Raw genomic sequence first — 21440 nt, 5'->3', positions numbered from 1 at the left:
TGTCAGGCTGACAAGTCGCGCTAGTGAATGTGTTTGGCTCCATTCACACTTGTGCGCCTTGTCATGCAACTTTGGACGTCGAAGTTGCATAGCAAGTCATTTCCCAAGTTTTTATTATGATAACCAGTCATATATGTGCAACTTAAAGTTGTTCATGCACTACTTTTGTCAGACTTTCATTCAACTTTAAATGTTAAGACTTCAATGTTAATCCTAAAAAGTTGCATGAAAGTCGTACCTGAATGTTATACAGTGCAACAGTTGTCCATTATCACTGGTCAAAGCCAAGGTCTTATCAAAAGTTGCACTTTGATGCAACTTTGGAGTCATACAAGTGTGAATGGAGCTTTAGTACCACCCCACCTTTTATAACTGCTGCAGCTACTGAACTACACACTCGGCACAAAGAGAGCCTGGTTTTTAAATTGTTTATTCATTTATCAGTTTGATGTAAACATTAATGAAATGTCCTAATATAAATTTTGACAGATGGCTATTTTTAGTAGGTTTTTTTCTTTGTAATATGTATCAACTGATTCATTAGAAAGTTGATGCTCTTAAAATAACTATTTTGGCAAAAAGAGCATTAGAAAAGTTGGTAACTTGTATTAATAAATAGGATGTTTCTAGAAGGAACCGGTTCTGCTTAAAGCTGAGAACCACAAACTGAAAATGCTAAGTAATTTTTAATATTTAAAGCAATCTTCCCCATGTCTCCATGCTAATTTGTTTAGAAATCACTTTGAAAAACACCTCTCTAACATGTCTAGCCAAAGGCCATCTTGCGTAAGGGCAGATGATTATTGTAGCATTTGCTTTGTGGAATCCATCTGTTTTTAGCTCAGGCAGGAGGGTGTGCTTAACTAAGAACAGCCCTCCATAAAAAAAAAAAAAAAAATGACGCCCATGTAGGACATATTGGCCTAGGCCGGAAACCAGAAAGCAACTGAAGAAATATTTAAAAAAAACAGTTTAAGTGCCGATCACACTTGTGCCATCACAGACATCGCATATGATTCGGAGCACACTGCTCCTAAAATTATATGCGATCTCTGTGCGGTGCAAATTCAGCCATACAGTTTGTTCACAGGAAATGACTGACATTTAACTAAAGCAGGAAAACTGGAAGACAAAATTCCTGATGTGTTAGCCTGGAGTACACAAGCAGAGAAAACCCCAGGAACAATCCTGTTCTCTGGTATTAACACATGTACTAACTGCTGCGCCACAATTGGAATTCAATAGGGTTCACAGTGAGTGGTTGCACGAGCTGTAATATTTATTTATTTATTTTTTTTAATGCTGGCCATACAGTAGACGAAAAATTGTTATAAAATCTGTCATTTGGACCGTTCGTTTGTTTTTCGTCCAGTTAATGGGCACAAATACAAAATCGGTTTTAACTTTTCAGAGCCGAAAAATCGAAGGAACAGTTTAGAAAATTCTGCCGAACGGACGATAAATTGAAAGGTCCGAACTGTTTGCACTAGGCATATGCAACAAACTGAACGAAAAACGGATTCACTATGTCCATTGAGCGATTTATCGTTCGAAATTCGGTCATTACATGATGGCACGATCGTCTGCTCTCAGGGCCGATTTTTTCGAAAATTAGTTTGAATTATTTTTTCAGCTAATGTATGGCCAGCATTAGTTGTAATGCTCTATTCACACCTGAGCATATAATTTTCAGACATTTCTTTGGGCTTTTTTCTGGCGTTTCCTTGGGCTTTGTTCGGACGTTCCTTTGGGCTTTGTTCGGACGTTCCTTTGGGCTTTGTTCGGACGTTCCTTTGGGCTTTGTTCGGACGTTCCTTTGGGCTTTGTTCGGACGTTCCTTTGGGCTTTGTTCGGACGTTCCTTTGGGCTTTGTTCGGACGTTCCTTTGGGCTTTGTTCGGACGTTCCTTTGGGCTTTGTTCGGACGTTCCTTTGGGCTTTGTTCGGACGTTCCTTTGGGCTTTGTTCGGACGTTCCTTTGGGCTTTGTTCGGACGTTCCTTTGGACTTTGTTTGGACGTTCCTTTGGGCTTTGTTTGGACGTTCCTTTGGGCTTTGTTTGGACGTTCCTTTGGGCTTTGTTTGGACGTTTCATTTGGGCTTTGTTTGGACGTTCCTTTGGGCTTTGTTTGGACGTTCCTTTGGGCTTTGTTTGGACGTTCCTTTGGGCTTTGTTTGGACGTTCCTTTGGGCTTTGTTTGGACGTTCCTTTGGGCTTTGTTCGGACGTTCCTTTGGGCTTTGTTCGGACGTTCCTTTGGGCTTTGTTCAGACGTCCCTTTGGGCTTTGTTCAGACGTCCCTTTGGGCTTTGTTCAGACGTCCCTTTGGGCTTTGTTCAGACGTTCCTTTGGGCTTTGTTCAGACGTTCCTTTGGGCTTTGTTCAGACGTTCCTTTGGGCTTTGTTCAGACGTTCCTTTGGGCTTTGTTCAGACGTTCCTTTGGGCTTTGTTCAGACGTTCCTTTGGGCTTTGTTCAGGCATTTTTTGCAGGTGTTTGGAGGCAGGCATTGACTTCTAACAAAAAGGCTTGTAATCTGCTAAAAAAGAAGCTCATGTACTTTTTTGAGCTTCAGGCTCATATGTGAACAGGGGCCATTGAAATAAATGGGATTTTGCTTGTTAGGCGTTTTGAGACCAGAGAGGAGCATAAGACCCCGTTCACACTGGGGCAACGCTACTTGCCGGGGCGACCTCACAGGTCGCGGTGCGCAGCTCGCACCGCAACCTTGGAGCGGCCGGCACGGACTTCATATCATTGAAGTCAATGCAGGTCGCTCCAGGTCGCCCCAAAGAAGCTCCAGACCCCTTTTCTAAGTCGGAGCGACTTGTGTCGCTCCTATTAGAACGGGTCCACAGCTACTCTATGGCAGGCAACCTACGGCGACATGCCAGGCGTCCAGGTTGCCCCAGTGTGAATGGAGTCTAACACAGTCATGTTGTAATTTTAGAAAAAAATACAAACTTTTGTCTTTAAAAATTAAACGCTGTCTTATTCTGTGATATCCTTCCTATCCATTAACATATATATTTTAAAGCCCCATTCCCATACTTTGCAGTGGGGCCTCCCTGCACTGCATTGATTAAATGCTCATTGAGTCTAAGGGTAGAGGAAAAAGAAGTAATACCTCATTCCTCACTGTGGCATGCTTCTTCCACACTTTGCAACTGTTTACGCAAAGTCTCTACCGTAATGGCCCGTACACACGATCAGAACATCGTACAAAAAATACCGCTTTCAAATCGATTGTACGATAATCTGATCGTTCGTACAAAGCTTTTGAGAGCTGATCATGACCATTAATGCTAAAAAATCCAATGAGACAAGCACGAAATTTTTTGTCATATGATTTTTGTTCAGTCAGTACAGTTTTCATTCGAAAATACTAAATAAATACATTACAACATATTACATCACTTCCATATTTTTATTTTGTCATACAAGACTTTTCCGAACTTTAGTAAACTCCTAATTTTCGATATGAGACTAGCATGCAAAAAAAATTGACAATCATTTATCCAATAATCTTATCGTGTATAGCAGGCTTTAGTGCCAAGGTCTTCAAACTATGGCCCTCCAGTTGTTCAGGAACTACAATTCCCATCATGCCTAGTCACGTCTGTGAATGTCAGAGTATTACAATGCCTCATTGGATGTGTAATTCTGCAACAGCTGGAGGGCCGTGGTTTGAGGATCCCTGCTTTAGGCGCTCCAGCTAGGGATTTGCACTGTGATGTCATCATATAAAATGCAAGCCCTGGCATTGTACTTGAGGATGACAAGGGCCTGCTCTCCTCCCCCGAGCATACCATAGAAGAGTTGAGCATTGGGGCCTGCCAAAGTGAGTAATAAGGTTGTCTGTAGCTAATTGGCATAGAGGAGGTATCAGGGAGTCGAATAGACCTCTGCTGTATCCATAAAAAAAAGCTTGTTGCAGTAGCAGAAAGTTAAAAACTAGCAAAAGCGTGCCCTATCCACTTTTGCTTTCCCCCACATTCCCCCTAAATTTTAGGCATCCTGCCTGTTCACTGTGTATACTTTTTTTTTTTTAGTCTTCTTTCCCAGCCAAATCTCTCAAACATTGGGTGCACTGTCAAAAACGTCATGCTCCTCTCCCACATATACTGTTCAGCATCCCCTGCACACCTATCCCACTTATATGGTTTGTTGTTGTACCCTCCCAGTACCTTTCCCAAACATAATGTCTGACGTCAAACTCCCCACGCTCCCTCTTTACACACATGCCCACCTTCATACTCCCACCAATCCTTTCACACACATACTGTCCATTGTCATACCCTCACCTCTCCTGCACATACTGCCTGTGCTCCTCTTCCACACGTACTACCCACCATCATACTTTCTGCATTCCTCTCTTGCACATACTGCTCATCATCTTACCATCCACGCTCCTGTACTACTCATACTTCTTGCCTTTGTACCCTCCACAAACATCTCCTGCATATATTGCTCGCTGTCATACTTTCCACACTGCTCTTTCACACTTACTGCCCAGTGTCCTACCCTCTGCACTCTTCTTCCACACATATTCTACCGGCGCTATTCTCCCACACATCCTGCCTGTCATTATATCCTTCATTCTCTTCTCCCGCACATCCTGCCGGTCATCATATCCTTCATTCTCTTCTCCCGCACATCCTGCCTGTCATCATATCTTTCATTCTCTTCTTTCGCACACCCTGCCTGTCATCCTATCCTTCATTCTCTTCTCCCGCACATCCTGCCGGTCATCATATCCTTCATTTTCTTCTCCCGCACATCCTGCCTGTCCTATCCTTCATTCTCTTCTCCCGCACATCCTGCCTGTCATCATATCCTTCATTCTCTTCTTTCGCACATCCTGCCTGTCATCATATCCTTCATTCTCTTCTCCCGCACATCCTGCCTGTCATCATATCCTTCATTCTCTTCTCCCGCACATCCTGCCTGTCGTCATATCCTTCATTCTCTTCTCCCGCACACCCTGCCTGTCATCATATCCTTCATTCTCATCTCCCGCTCACCATGCCTGTCATCAAATCCTTCATTCTCATCTCCCGCACACCCTGCCTGTCATCATATCCTTCATTCTCTTCTCCCGCACACCCTGCCTGTCATTATATCCTTCATTTTCTTCTACTGCACACCCTGCCTGTCCTCATATCCTTCATTCTCTCCTCCCGCATATCCTGCCTGTCATCATATCCTTCATTCTCTTCTCCCGCACACCCTGCCTGTCATCATATCCTTCATTCTCTCCTCCCGCATATCCTGCCTGTCATCATATCCTTCATTCTCTTCTCCCGCACACCCTGCCTGTCATTATATCCTTCATTTTCTTCTCTTGCACATCCTGCCTATCATCATAACCTTCCTTCTATTCTCCATAACATCCTGCCTGTCTTAACTTTCATTCTCTTCTCCCCCCACATCTTTCCTGTACTCATAACTTTCAGATTCTTCTCTCGCACATCCTGCCTGTCATAACCTTCATTCTCTTCTCCCGCACATCCTACCTGTCATCGTAACCTTCATTCTCTTCTCTCGCACATCCTGCCTGTCATCGTAACCTTCATTCTCTTCTCCCGCACATCCTGCCTGTCATTGTAACCTTCATTCTCTTCTCCCGCACATACTTTCCACCATTCTAAATCTGCGCTGCTCCCCTGTGCATGCTGCTTGCCGTCATACTGTTTGCACTCATGTGCCGCACGTACAATTTGCAGTCATATCCTTCGCACTTCTTTGCTGCTCATACTGCCCGCTAATACATGTATAGTGGGAAGAGAATACTGCGACAACCATCAAAAATATCATACAGCTGCTGGCACTACAGAGGACAGTCTGCTGCAAAAAAAGAGGAAAGAATGTGCAGCGCTATAGTTGGTATATGAAGGACTGGGATTACAACAGGTAAGGGGAATCCTGAAACAGTCTCAACCTTCTGTGGGTGCCATACCTCATATGTGAAAATGAGATGAGAGTAAAGTTGAGAATATAATACTCACTCCAGCTTATGCCAACAAGTGAAAAATATGTGCATAAATAGGAAATCTACATATATCTTTTTGAAATAAAATAAGACTGGAGATAAAACATATAGTATGCTAACAAATAAAAATTAGTACACCGGCCCCAAGAGGGGCAAATAAACCAAAAAACATGCAAAATATTGGTATATATATAGAGAATTGTCCAAAGTCACTCGTGATAAAACACTGCAGAGAAAGTGCTCAATAGATTCCAAAGTCTTCACGTTTCATCCATGGAGATCACCCAATCGTGTATAAATCACACCCAGTGATAGAGGGGGGCTTACCAGAGGTAGTAGGCTCAAATAGGCCTAATGGGCCAACTAAAGCATAAACAACCAATGGTGACCACCTCAACTTCTCCAATTAACGTGTAGATAGCCAGTGGTGACCCCCTCTACTCCTCCAGTATGTAGAAGTGTGGATGGAGTCAAGATAAATGGACATTCGATAGGACCAACAGCAGAATCATCTCTGGACCATCTCCATAGTAACTGTAAAGCCCCGTAAACACGTAGCGATTGTCGGCCGAACGATCGGCCGTCTTTTGTCCGGTGCTGTCCTGTCGGTTGAAAAGTGCTAAAGACTGCACACGAATTTTGTCGGCCAACAACAGACTGCAGAAGTGATGTCATGTGATGGTCAACTTTCCGTGTGTTTTTTCTTCCCTGAGCATGCCCAGTCTTGCTCATCTGCTGTTTGTCGGCCGAATTCTGTACTGACTGAGGAACAATCGGCCGTTCTGGTGTTGGCCAACAAAAATTTTAAAGCCTGCACACCAGATTCTGTTCGGCCGAAAAGTCGCAGTCGGTTGTTGGAAGCATCATACTAACAAGCCCGACAATCGGCCGATCGGACGTTGGCCGAATATTTACGGCCGACAATCGCTACGTGTGTACGGGCCTTAAGCCTCACTTCATGTAATTGAATGTTGGTCCTATCGAATGTCCATTTATCTTGACTCCATCCGCACTTATACCAACATACTGGAGGAGTAGAGGCGGTCACCACTGGTTGTCTATACCAGTGGTCCTCAACCCTGGCCTACAGGGCCCACTAACAGGCCAGGTTTGCAAGATAACTGAAATACATCCCAGGTGATATCATTTGCTGCTCAGTGATTGCAGTATTCTAGTCTGCATCTTCCCAAGGTAATACTTAAAACCTGGCCTGTTAGTGGGCCCTGTAGGCCAGGGTTGAGGACCACTGGTCTACACGATAATTGGAGAAGTTGAGGCGGTGAAGGCTTTGGAATCTATTGAGCATTTTCTCTCCAGAGTTTTATCACGAGTGACTTTGGACAATTCTATATATATATATATATATATATATATATATATATATATATATATATATATATATACCAATAATTTGCACGTTTTTTGGTTTTATTTTTCCTCTCTTGGGAGCGGTGTACTCATTTATGTGTTAGCACACTATATGTTTATCTTCAGTCTTATCATATTATTTCAAGATATATTTATATTTCCTATTCATGCACATATTTTTCACTTATTGGCATGAGCTGGAGTGAGTATTATATTCTCAACTTTATTCTCATCTCATTTTCACATATGAGGTGGTATGGCACCCACACAAGGTTGAGACTGTTTCAGGATTCCCCTTACCTGTTGTAATCCCAGTCCTTCATATACCAACTATAGCGCTGCACATACTTTGCCCGCTAATACATGCCTTTGGTATTGTTTTCAATATCTCCAACATTACCTGGTTTGGAACATTTAATATATACATTATGCTGTCTCCATGTTTCTTACTGCCAGAGGTGAACATTAGAACATGACGTTGTAGTTCCTGTGTGTAGCCACTTCTCAGCATGTCACAGAATCACCTTAGTCATGAAAAAATTGCCCCCATGATGCGGCATGTGCCTTGCCATCAGCATGATTTAGTTGGGGGGGTTGGGATTAGATTGCTATGATTACTGTCATCTGGTGCCATTATTCCATTGTGATATTTTCTTCGTTAGCATTTACAATACAATACATGCATGTTGTTTTTCCTTGAGCATCCATCCGGCATAGATCTGAACCCTCGTTTTGCTTTGCCTTCCCCCTTTGGAGAATAGATATGGGCTATTTCTTCACTATTTATGGCACTCCTCCGTTAGCAAAAATGCTCAAAAAATTGACAGTATTCTTTCGATGACCAAACAAATGGACTCTGAGCTGGTGCTCACTACCATTTGCCTGTAATCACCTGATAAAAGCATTATTTCAAAAATACTGCTTTGTCATGCCTTCGACAACCAAGATCAAAAGTATTTAGCCCCCGTTCACATCGGGCCGATTTGACGTGTCAAATCGCATTCCAAACCGTAGCCTATTGCCGGCAACAGCACCGTCCGAATCAGTGCATTGCCGACTTTGCAGCACTGCACGGATTCCCAAAACTAGTTCCGGTGTTTTCTGTGAAAAAACCATACCCGTGAGAAAACCATTCCCTCGTCACTTCCGGTGCACCTACGGAGGGTATGTAATGTTACACTTGCCGCCGTTACATTAAAACAGCTCCTCTGCAACATTACTCATCTCCGCTCCTATCCCTGTCACTTCCCTGATCTCGGCTAATAAATATAAAAGCGCATCACGGAGCCAACATCTCCGTCATTTACATTTCATACACCCGCCGCCGCTTTTATATTTAGTAGCAGACATCAGGGAAGTGACAGGGATAGGAGCGAAGATGACCCATGTTGCAGCCGAACTGTTTTAATGTAACCGCCGCAAGTATAATATTACACACACTGCCGTTATAATTTCATTCCCTCCGAGCATGCGCACTTGTCAACTTCTCTGCTGTTCAATGATGTATCCAGGGCTCTGAGCATGCGCACTGCTACGCTGCTCAACTGTTTCTGACAGGAAGTGACAAGGGTATGGAATTCTTACGAGGTATGGTTTTTTAAAGTTACACCGGCACTACTTTTGGCGACTTCGGAGTCCATTTCAATAGACATCTGTGCATGAACCCACACAGACGTCTCTCAAATCGCCCCCCTAGTCGGACTAAAATGCCGGTATGAAATCACGATTTCAAACCCACATTCAGTGTGAACCTAGGCTACAAGTTTCATGATTTTGGTTGTCCCCGCAACAACAAAAGAGGGATATTCTCCAAATGGGGAGAACTGCGGTGAATATCCTCGCTTATTGGAGGAATGTACTCTTAATTTCTGTTGTCTCAAACAGGAAGTGAAAGGAAATCTCCTCAACCGGACACAGCATAAATGCATACAGTGGTTTTAAAGTGTATGCAAAGTTACGTGTTTTTAATTTTGGCTAGAGAAAAGTTAATAGCCCTGTCAGTTTTTCTTTTTTTTTTTTTTCAGTCTGTGTCATGTCTGGGACATTTACCTTTGCTTACTGCCCTACATACCTAACAGCAAGCAGATGTCTCTCTAGAACAGGGGTCTTCAAACTATGGCCCTCCAGCCGTTCAGAAACTACAATACCCATCATGCCTAGTCATGTCTGTGAATGTCAGGGTTTTACAATGCCTCATGGGATATGTAGTTCCACAACAGCTGGAGGGCCGTAGTTTGAGGACCCCTGCTGTAGACGATAATCCCCTAATTTCATCAGAAAGGTTTCCCATTGGAGTATTTCCCTTCTAATCCTGTTCCATTACATCTCTAAAATGTAGGATTTCCCATCTCTTTCTGTAACAGAAATAATAGCCATCGGAACAAAAAGACAGGGTGACTCTTAAAGGATAAGTTCACTTTTGGGAACGTGTTACATCACCCCATTTTAGGGTGGAACATGTAACATGTTCCCAGTGCTGCAGCAGCCACCCGCTGCCACCCCTCCCTATGGCAGCAGTACGGGGAGAAGTTCCCTGTACCAGCTGTCACTGTTTGAAAACAGCGTGGCCTTGCGAGGCTCTGCCCACACGGCCGCATCATTCGTACACACAGCTCTGGGTGTGAATGAACTACAAGCCGTACCCGTACAGGCACACAGATACACTGACAGTGTGCAGGAAACCCGCATGGCACCAGCAGTCTCCTGATTGCTGGTGCAAAGCTTTACAGGCTCCTGCAACAAAAAGATGTGCATGTATTATTTTTATTAGAAAGGTGAACTTATCCTTTAAGCTGTTATTCCCCGCTGCCAGAGTACACTGATCAGCACTGCTGGCGATGGCCGACAGAGATGATCAAGCGAAAATTTTACAACAGGGTGGTATACATGGACTGAAATTTGTCCAGTTCCTGCTGAAGTGGCTTGCTATGGGGGGCACTCGGCAAGGGGCAGGAGGACCCGAGAAACCATTGCACAGAGCAGGTAAGTATAACATGTTTTTATTTAAAAAACAAAAAAAGAGCCCTTCATATCACTTTAACAATAGAAAACAAATCTTGGAATGCGAATTATACGATCAGTCGATTAAACTACATTTGAAAATGAAATATGTCTGAAAAAAAGCATAGTAACCGAAAAAGCACAAAGAGTAAAATATTGTATCTGTGTTCATTAAAAGGTTTATCAAGTGATGGCACAACAGTTGTCCAGTATAGCTACGTGATCTATACTGGTAAGAATTAACATTTTATTTAAATTGTAGCATGCCTTCTTTTACCCATTTAGAAAATAGTGGCCTTGTTTAGAAAGTGTCCTGATGGGAAGCTGAGCGCAGAAGGTTTTTTTTTTTTTACCTGAATGCATTAAAGTAAAACCCCTTCTACCCTTTACAACACAACTTTATCTTGGGTTACCATTAGGTTTAGAGCCGACGCTGTTCCTTAGTCTTCCTTGGTCCTCCCCTGCTTTTTCAATATTTTTTATTTTTTTTTCATGAAATGTATTTTGCGACATGTCCCGAATTTATTCATGCAGACTGGTCAACTCAATGGAAACAAATTTCTTGTTTGCATGTTAGAATGCGGGGAGACTTACAAGTATGTGGCCACACATGTAGGCACCCTTAGATTCTTGCTATACATGGCAGTTTTAACTTCCGAGGCGTTAGTGAACACAAACCTGCTTTAAATGGAGGGGCCCTTCAAAACTCATCTAAACCCTATTTATCCAGTTCCATGAGATCACTTCTAGAAATAGAATATTAGAATTACTTTGACCATTGTTCCTAAAGTCTCTCATCTTTATCCTGCTCTCTGTGACACGATCATTGTAAGATAAATGGGAAAAATTTTGTACATGATGTTCCCTGATTCAGCTCATTAGATTACTGGACTGACTCTAAGCAGACAATCACAAAGTCATTTTTAATAGTCCGTTAATAGTCAAAGTCTTCCCAGCATTCCAATTATAGGATCTCCAGGATATTGGACCTAGATTGTATATTTATTTGAAAAGAACCTAAAGCAAAACTCCAGTTTTACTGGAAGGGGTAAAGAATTGTCTTTAAGGCAAAGTAGAGGGTCCTTTTGGGCTTCTATTAATCGTCACATATAGCTTTTTATTTTTTTTAATTTCAGATACTTATATAGCGCCATCAATTTATGCAGCACTTTACATATGTATTATAAATTTACAGCAGTCCCTGCCCTTTTAAAGTAGAAGTTCAGCCTAAAGCTAACTAACTCTTAATCTACTGGCAGCCGCATTCTAAGACTAATATAGCTAACCCTGTAAAGCAAAAATCGCTATACATACCTTTTCTGCAGCCGATTAGGTTTGGTCTCCAGCAGCAGATGCTGTGTAGAAGAGACAGCCAACAACAGCTGGGAAGAGACGTAGACTTACTATGGGGCTTCCGTTGTCTGATGGCTCTCCTGCACGTGCCTACACACAGAAGCCACCACTGACAGCTCAGCGACTGCAGAAAAGGTACAGGTGCATCTCATAAAATTAGAATATCATCAAAAAGTTAATTTGTTTCAGTAATTCAATTTAAAAAGTGAAACTCCTATTTTATATACAGTAGGGTAAATAATTGATCACCTGCAGATTTTGTAAGTTTGCCCACTTAGGCTGCTACCGTACTACTGCTGGAACACTTCACTCAGCCCGCTTCCTCTACACTCCGGCTCCGACACAAGGCTCAGGCTGTCCGGGCGGGAGAAGTTCTACAAGTGTGGCGGATCCCCTGGCGGAGAGCTGAGCTCTGCTCACTGATCCCTCCTCCGGAGACTGTCCGGGGTGCTGTGTATACGGAGCTGGCACTGGGTGCTAGGATGTTCTTCTACCTCCTACCCCCACTGTGAGTCCCGACTCTGCCTAATCCACAGTGTCAGTGTCTTCTGCATTCCACCCAGAGAAATATTGCGATATATATAGTTGAAAACCAAATATCGCAATGTACTTTTTTCCCCAATATCGTGCAGCCCTAATACAAATGTTATAAATTGAGATGCAGCTCAGTGAGTAAAATAAGTATCTGATCCCCTACCAACCACCAATCATTTTGGCTCCCACAGACTGGCTACAGTATGTGCTCATGTGGTACACAGGTTAGTCTTGTCCGGTTAAGAAGGTGCTCCTAACAACAACTCATTATGGTTATAAAAGACACCAGTCCAAAGAATCTCTTTCTTCCATTCAAACTCACCATCACGGACAAGACCAAAGAGCTGTCAATGGACATCAGGGACAAGATTGTAGACCCGCACAAGGCTGGACTGGATTACAAGACTATCAGCTAGAAGCTTGGTGAGAAGGAGACAACTGTTTGAGTGATTATATGCAAATGGAAGAAATACAAAATAACCATCCATCCCCTTTGTCTGGAGCTCCTTGAAAGATTTCGCCTCATGGGGTAAGAATGATCATGAGAAAAGTGAGGGATCAGCCCAGAACTACACGGGAGGAGCTTGTGAATGATCTCAAGGCAGTTGGGCCCCAAATCACAAAACAAACCACTGGTAACACAATATGCCACCATGGATTGAAATCCTGCAATGCCCACAAGATCCCCCCTCCTCAAGAAGGTCTCATGTACAGGCCTGTCTGAAGTTTGCCAATGAACATCTAAATGATTCAGAGCAGGATTGGGAGAAAGTGCTGTGAGACCAAAATTGAGCTTTTTGGCATTAACTCGACTCGCCATGTTTGGAGGAAGAAAAATGCTGACTGTGATCCTAAGAACACCATCCCTACAGTTAAGCACGGAGGTGGAAACATTATGCTTTGGGGCTGTTTCTATGCTAAAGGTACAGATTGACTTTGCCACATTGAGGGGCCAATTGACAGGGCCATGTATTGTAAAATCTTGGATGAGAACCTTCTTCCCTCAGCGAGAACATTGAAGATGGGTTGTGCATGGTTCTTTCAGCATGACAATGACTCAAAACCTATCACAAAGGCAACAATGGAGTGGCTCAATAAAAAGCACATTAAGGTCATGGAGTGACCCAGCCAATCTCCAGACCTTATAGAAAATTTATGGAGGGAGCTGAAACTTCGAGTTGCCAAGCGACAGCCAAGAACCCTTAAAGTGATTGTAAAGTCTAGTTTAAAAAAAGATGCAAAAGGAGCCCCGACCAAATATTGCGTGCATACTATACTGTACATGGACATACTTTTTAGTAAGCCAGCATTTCTGTATTAAAAAGCCTTTTGTTATCATTGGTCCTATGTAATAATCTAATTTTCTGAGCTACTGAAGTTTGGGTTTTCAGTAGCTGTAAGCCAAAATCATCAAAATTAAAAGAAATAAATGCTTGAAATATATCACTCTGTGTGTAACGCATCTATATAAAATGAGTTTTCACTTTTTAAATTAAATTACTGAAATTAACTTTTTGATATTCTAATTTCATGAGATGCACCTGTATAAGTACAGAGATTTTTGCTTTACAGGATTAAATATATTAGTCTTCGAATATGGCTGCCAGTAGATTTAGAGTTAGTTTTAGGCTGAACTTCTACTTTAAGGAGCTCACAACCCAAGGTCCCTGCTGGCCATACACTAGCCGAAAAATCATTCTAACATCTGTCATTTGGTCCGATCGTTCGTTTTTCGTCCAGTTAATGGGAACAAATAGAAAATCGTTTTTAACTTTTCAGAGCCGAAAAATCAAAGGAACAGTTTGGAAAATTCTGCCGAACTAAGTAAAAATTAATGTTTCTCGACCGAACTATTTTTACTAGGCATATGTGACAAACTGAACGAAAAACTGATTCATTTATGTCCATTGAATGATTTATCATTCGAAATTCAGTCATTACATGATGGCACGATCGTCTGCTCTCACGGCTGATTTTTCGTTTTCGAAAAATGAGTTTGAACGATTTGAAGCCAGCAAGGTGGAAGTTATCCTGGTTGGGCAAGATTAAGAGTTTAAGAGCCTAGAACGATACCTTCGTGAGGCCCACCACTAAGGGCAGGAGAGTGACGTGTTGTACTTGTTGGATTGCATTTACTAGGACCAATTTGGACAGGAGCCAACTAACTTAACCAGCATGTCTTTTGGAGTGTGGGAGAACACTGGAGTACACGGAGGAACTACTATTGGTTGAACTAGATAAACTTGTGTCTTTTTTTTTTAGCCAGACTAACTATGAACTATATATGGAAACCCACCCAGGCACAGGGAGAACATACAAACTCTGTGTAGGTAGTGGGCCATGGTTGGGATTTATACCGACGACCCCAGTGTTGCCAGGCGGGAGTGTTGACCATTTAGCCACTGCGCTTTTGACATCAGCTACAGATGCTCTCGATTTCCTTTGCCAGTGCAACTTGACCTCCATATGATCTACTTCAAGCTACTTTTGCATTCCCATAGGATTGCATAGGGAGAGAAGGTGGTCTGGCATGAACAAATCCCTATCGAAGAAGACCCTAAACATTGCAAGGATTTTAAAAGCTTTAATGCAGATCCTTTCCTGCCCCCATTCTGTAGGTATTGACTTTCTTTAGCAAACATGCAGTGTTTAGGGCCCAACACAATGAGATTTTGCAAGCACAGCCAATGTATACATGATGTTGGGAAGAGGGGGTTGCCATGCTCATATTCTGTACAATTTGCTGCAATTTTGGAGAAGGCAATGTTCCAATTACAGTAACCATATTATGGAAAATCCTACCCAACCAAATTATCTTGCTAGGGACACAGGACAGAAAAGTTTTGTTTATATAGCTGGCTGCAGATCGCAATGCAAAGGCACACTATATGGACGCCTAACTATCACATCTATATGAGGTTGTTAGAATAGGATCGAGAAACCGTGGGCTTTAATATAAAGTTTAGCCCCCTTCCTTGTTGCATCTATGAAGGCCCCACTCTTCTGGAGAGTTTTCCCATAGGATTTTGAAGTTTGCCTATAGTGTATGCCCATTCAGCCAAAAGGGCACGTGTGAGGTCAGGTACTGATGTTCTAGGTGTTTGTATGGGCGTTGTGTTAAAGCATATCTAAAGCTAAAACTTGTTTTAATTTGAATATAGTGAGGGAATAGAACCTTACTATTTCCAAAGGTTTTTAGTAAAGGAAGTCCTTGAACTCCCCGTTTTTATTGCTGTCTGTGCCCCCACTTGGAAGAATTATGTTTTCTGTTTGTTCTGGGAAAATCCAAAAAGCTTCCAATGGGGTCACTCATTCCGGTGACAGCTGTTTAAGGGGCTTTCCCTCAGTTTGGAGAAATTTCCTCTTGCTTTCTGCTGTGTCTACAAGACAGGTGAAGGGAAAGGGATACAGATTACTACAAATATGACAGGTGTTTATATTCATTACCTCAGTGGTCCTCAACTCCGGTCCTCAGGGCCCACTAACAGGCCAGATTTTAAGTATTACCTTGGGGAGATGCAGACTAGAATAATGCAATCACTGAGCAGAAAATGATATCACCTGGGATGTATTTCAGTTATCTTGCAAACCTGGCCTGTTAGTGGGCCCTGAGGACCAGGGTTGGGGACCAGGGCATTACCTTATCTGTCAAAAATAGGGAAAAAAAAGTTTTGGCTTTAAAAGAAAAGTATGGTAATCCGCTTTTTTGTAGAATAATACTTACCTAGGTGGATGCTGCATCTTTCCAATGCTGCATCTGTCCCCCGCCAACCTTAACACCGAAAACCGAGCGATCAAACACCGCTGATTGCTCGGTTCTCAGAGCACCCTGAGCAGAGAGCTGGTGACTGTCAGTCACCAGCTCTCTGCGCTACCCCCTCCTTGCTCACTGAAGTGCTGGGCTGTGGAGGGACGGGGAGCCGCCATCTCAGGCTCTCAGTGGATCGCTGAGATGCTGAGCGGAGTGTCAGTCCAGGCATTTGAGCAAGTCCTAACCATATAGTCGCGATTTGCCTGGACCAGCTCTGTGATGTCAGCAGACTTCAGTCTGCTGAAAACTGGTTACAGGAGTGCAGAACGAACCGCACTTCTGTGATCCACAGGAGAAGTACAGCCAAACAAGCTTTGGCTGTACTTCTCCTTTTAGACCTACACATATTGAATGGGCTAGGAAAGCTCCGCAACAAACCAAAGAAACTGTACCAGTTTTTTCAACACAGCGCACCACGATGCATAGTGTTCACATCGGTGCGTAGTGGTGTGCTTTCGTGCCGGTCATTGTAGCATATTATGTGTGTATATATATATATATATATATATATACATTGGGATGGCATTTAAAATGCACACCACACATCCGGAACCAGTCTGCAGATTGCCCAAATCAGTGAAGCACTGTGGAAAACTGTCATGCAATATTGTGTAAAATTGTTTGCTATCTTTGCATTATACATGTGCACTGATAATATGTGGTTACACATATGGTTTTTGTTTTTTAATTCTTTCCTTTTAATTAAAAGTGCAATGTTCTGGATGCAAAAGCAACCAATCGGTACTCTTTGGTCTTTGATCTGCCTACAGTGTAGTGCAGTCTGATTGGCTGTACATTGTCCTTTACCTTTGCAGAGTTTAATTGAATGAGCCTGATGGAGTATAATGTGCTGTGGGCCACAAGGGCAAAGAATACGGAATGCAATACCTATGCAGGCTTTTATGTGAATGTAAATGTTAGGTACACAATACTGGGATATATAGGGAGTGTTGGGAAGTGGGAAGGCTGGGCCAAGATAGCTGTAGCAAAATGACTGCAAAGTTTTGTAGTAATTTAGAAACTAAAAAAAAATAAGGTCGGAACTGATTGGTGGCATTGGGGTACAACACTTATTACAGACGCACCAGTGTCCAGAAATAATCCTTATTAAAGAAGAACTCCGCTATTTTCTTCTGGTTAAAAAAAACATGTCATATGATACCATTATCATTCTAAAAAAAAAAAAAAGTTCCTTAAAGTTCATACTGTCTCTAAGGATTTTGGCTGGAAAATTGTGAATATTTACCCCTGTGTGTGTCCACTCCTCCACCTCCAGCATGGCGCATCTGCACAGGTCTGAGCTGAGATTACAAACACTTAGCTCCCACGATATAATGCAAGCCTTTATTAAATTGCCATATATAAATGTTGCCTTATCCGCAGAATGCAAGAGGAGGGGACAGAGACGCATCATTTTTAAGGGTGTCTGATACTGGCTACAAATAACCTACTTTCCATAGTAAGAAAGAAAAATGTGTTAATTGGCTATATTTTTTCATTTAAAGTGAACCAGCAAGGATAATGCTGCATGCAACTAGCATTACTTTTACAGTTGCAGGCTGTGTTGTTCTGATCCTTGCTTCTCTGTCTTGTTAATAATTGACTTGTAACAGGCATGTAGCCAGGTAACTGCCAAAGGTCTGTTCACCTGGTTTGCGAATTTCAGGTCAGAGACTCACTAGGTGCTAGGGATCGACCGATATCGTTTTTTCCATTGCCAATACCGATATTTTGGTCATCGCGTATTGGTATCGGCTGATATGGGCTGATGTTTTCGTACATTTAAAAAAAATATATATATTTTTTTTTTACTTGACAGGTACTCTTGTGGAGGGATCAAACCCCTCCTCTGCACTTAAAAGCATTCAAATGCCAAGTTTGGCTGTTTTGAATGCTGTCATTTTTTTAATCTGGCGCCAGTACCCGGAAGTGATGTTATGACATCACTTCCGTGTTTTTGCATGGAGACCCGATCAGTGCCGAATGGCTTTGATTTGGTCTTCGGTGGCCGTGTGGGCCGGTTGCCTGGTTTTCCCGGTGGGACGGAGGGGGGGGGGCTTCCCCTCCCGCTCCTTGTAATGACAGCCGAGCTGCTTCTCAGCCGCATTGGTTGTCATTACCAGACAGCCGACCGTCGGCTATGGACGCCGGTACCGGGGTGATGCCTCTAGCTGCAGGCATCACTCCAGTTCAAGTGCTTTCCCAAATATCGGTAATATCGGCCACCTTGGTCGGGGAAAGTGCATATCAGCCCTCCATATATCGGCTTTGCCAATAATCGGTCGATCCTACTAGGTACTAAAGAGTGGAGATGGAATCAGGGGACCTGCACCTTTAAAAACTTGTCTGCATTTGAAGCTCCCATAGGTCAAAGATGACAGCTTCCCTTCCCTTTAAAGATCTCAATTAAAACTATCCTGATTTTCAAATAAACCGGAGTTCTTCTTTATAGATTTTGTGGTTTGTGTCTTGTTTAGGTGTGGATGTGTCTTAGTGCTTGTGAGTGTTGTATGTCTTATTTTCAATTCGAGAATCTTACTCCCATAACAAAATATAGCAGCTGCTCCTTGTCTTGCAGGATCCTCCCGAGGGCCCAGCCCCCTGACCATGGGGGCCCAGGACACCCTGCCCGTGGCAGCCGCCTTCACTGAAACGGTCAATGCTTATTTCAAAGGAGCCGATCCGAACAAGTGAGTTGCCTGTGTAATTGTACCCCGGTCATGTGATCTGTCGGAGCTGGCTGGTGTGTCTGCCAAACCTGTAACAAAAGCTGCGCTATTTTCCGCTTTTTCCTTTGGGGTTACGGTGGTCAAAAGGACAAAGAGGGAGTATCAGTGTCTGAGCAAAAAAGATTTGGAAGGCGATAGCGGAGTGTTTACCTGGAGCTGTATTCTGATGTTTCCTTAGACACTGTGGGTGAATGAACACACTGGATGAATGTAGTTCTAAAGGCTGATGTTTTTTTGCTTTCTATGCACGAAGGTAAAAAAACCTTCCTGCATGCAAATCCCCCCCCCAAATACATACCTGAGCACAATCTTGATCCAGCGCTGTACATGAGAACAGCTGCTCTCCCAGCTCTCTCCCTTCTTATTGGCTCAGACACAGCAACGGGAGCCATTGGTTGTCAATCGCAATCTGTGCATCAGTTGACACAGTGCAGGGCTTTGGGGCGAGCACGCATGGGTGCCCTCATAGCAAACTGTTTGCTGTGGGGGCACTCAGCAGGGGGGAAGCCCAAGAGCACCGGTGGGGGACCCCCAGAGGAAGAGGATCGGGGCTGCTCTGTGCAAAACCATTGCACAGACCTGGTTAGTATACCATGTTTGTTTTTTCTTTTTTACCTTGATCACTTTAACTAGTGGCCAAGACACAAAATTATTTTACTTTCTTGTTGTGTACAATAGTGGTCAATGTAGAAGTGACATTGGTGGACAGTGTAGGTGGGAGATCGATCCTTCAGCAGTGAGCAGAGCACTTGGCAACCTCAGAAGAATGCCTGGTTGAGAAACTGCTATATTGCAGGGGTCTCCAAACTATGGCCTATGGGCCACATCTGGCCCACTACAAAATTTTATACAGCCTGCAACAACTTCATCCATCTGTTATGTTGAGGGAGCTTCTGATGCAAATGTATTTATTGAAAGCGTGTTTATTCATTAATTCTTAAAACTTTTTTTTTGGGGGGGGGGGGTGGCCCTGTAAAAATTTGTAAAATTTACAATTTGGCCCTTGTACTGAATAGTTTGGAGACCTCTGCAGAACATTGCATCTATGTGTTTTCAGGCACTGGGAACTGAAGAGAGTGTGTTCAGGTTATAGGAGAAGGGGAGCACAGGAAGATCCCCCATCAGTGTGATGTAGTTCTTTCAAAGTAGCAGACAGGTGACACAAAAATCTGCAAAGTGCAGTACAAAATCTCAGTCTATGCAATATGACCAGGTGTGTAAATCACAAGAATGGCTTTAAAAAATTTAATATTTTGCAAGGTTTTGCAGCTTTGTATTCAGTTGGTCAGTTAGAATTCTGCAGATTGAAATGAGTTATTCTCATATTGTTTAGGTGAGTTGAACATGAACTGTACAGCATCTTACGTTCCTCTTTTGTATTCATTACAGATGAGTTAATATCACTTACATTCTGAGTAATTACAATGTGTTGTTTCTCCCAGATGTATAGTGAAAATCACTGGTGAAATGGTTTTGTCCTTCCCGGCTGGTATCACCCGGCATTTCTCCAACAATCCGACGCCTGTGCCCCTGACATTCCGGATTACCAACTACAGCCGATTAGAACACGTGTTGCCAAACCCACAGCTCTTGTGCTGGTCAGTACCTACCTTTTATCTAATAATCCTGAGTGTGAGAACCGACCTTTATTATTATTAAAGTGTATCTAAGTCCAAGAACAAAAGTGTAAGATATTACAAATATAAAGTAATTGAACAATATAGTGCTCAAATCCCTAGTAGCGCTGTGAACGACATATAGACAAATAAACAAAAATATATATCTGGTGGCGATGCCCCCTTATTCGAGGATTTTGGTCTACAGTATTGCATTGGATTCAAAAGATCCAGGGTTTTCCTATACGCAATGATCCGTGGTTCTTACTGCTTCACTGTACGGATGAGCCATCTGGCCAATATAAACGCTCTGTTACCCCGCACCTACTCAACGCGGCGAAAGCCTTAATCCCACTCTACTGGAAACAATCTAAGGTTCTGACAATTCAGCAGTGGCTACAGAACGTAGACCATACCTACTATATGAGATAAGATATAACCTATGCACACAGAGTCCAAGCTCACCTTTCTCACAAGATATGGGCCAGCTGGCTCGCCTTTACCCACTCAACAGAATATGCTGAGTTGATGTCTACATCTAATTGACACCTGTCTAGGGTTTTATGCAGAATGTTCACTCGAAATGGTTGCTAAGTTGGGCCAACCTGGATTCCCCCCCCTTTCTCCCCCCCCATCCTTTCTCTCCCCCCCATCCTTTCTCTCCCCCCCCCATCCTTTCTCTCCCCCCCCATCCTTTCTCTCCCCCCCCATCCTTTCTCTCCCCCCCATCCTTTCTCTCCCCCCCATCCTTTCTCTCCCCCCCATCCTTTCTCTCCCCCCCATCCTTTCTCCCCCCCCATCCTTTCTCCCCCCCATCCTTTCTCCCCCCCCCCATCCTTTCTCCCCCCCCCCCCATCCTTTCTCCCCCCCCCCATCCTTTCTCTCCCCCCCATCCTTTCTCTCCCCCCCCCATCCTTTCTCTCCCCCCCCCATCCTTTCTCTCCCCCCCATCCTTTCTCTCCCCCCCATCCTTTCTCCCCCCCCATCCTTTCTCTCCCCCCCATCCGCCCCATCCTTTCTCTCCCGCCCCATCCTTTCTC

The 21440-nt window shown here is 43.3% G+C and overlaps 1 protein-coding gene across 1 annotated transcript in view; it reads left to right on the top strand.

Annotated features, from left to right (window-relative positions):
• The window catches only part of SGIP1 (SH3GL interacting endocytic adaptor 1), a 318128-nt gene that overhangs the window by 259024 nt on the left and 37664 nt on the right, over positions 1-21440 (top strand). Inside the window, exons 18-19 of the mRNA XM_082265257.1 lie at positions 18634-18745; positions 20227-20382. Of these exons, the coding sequence (XP_082121383.1) occupies positions 18634-18745; positions 20227-20382 (268 nt within the window). The remainder of the gene's footprint in view (positions 1-18633; positions 18746-20226; positions 20383-21440) is intronic.

The sequence above is a fragment of the Pelophylax lessonae genome, assembly GCF_965119305.1.
Source record: "Pelophylax lessonae genome assembly, chromosome: 8".
NCBI lineage: Eukaryota > Metazoa > Chordata > Amphibia > Anura > Ranidae > Pelophylax > Pelophylax lessonae.
The sequence above is the reverse complement of the archived record's forward strand: the minus strand, read 5'-3'. Positions and strand labels throughout refer to the sequence as shown.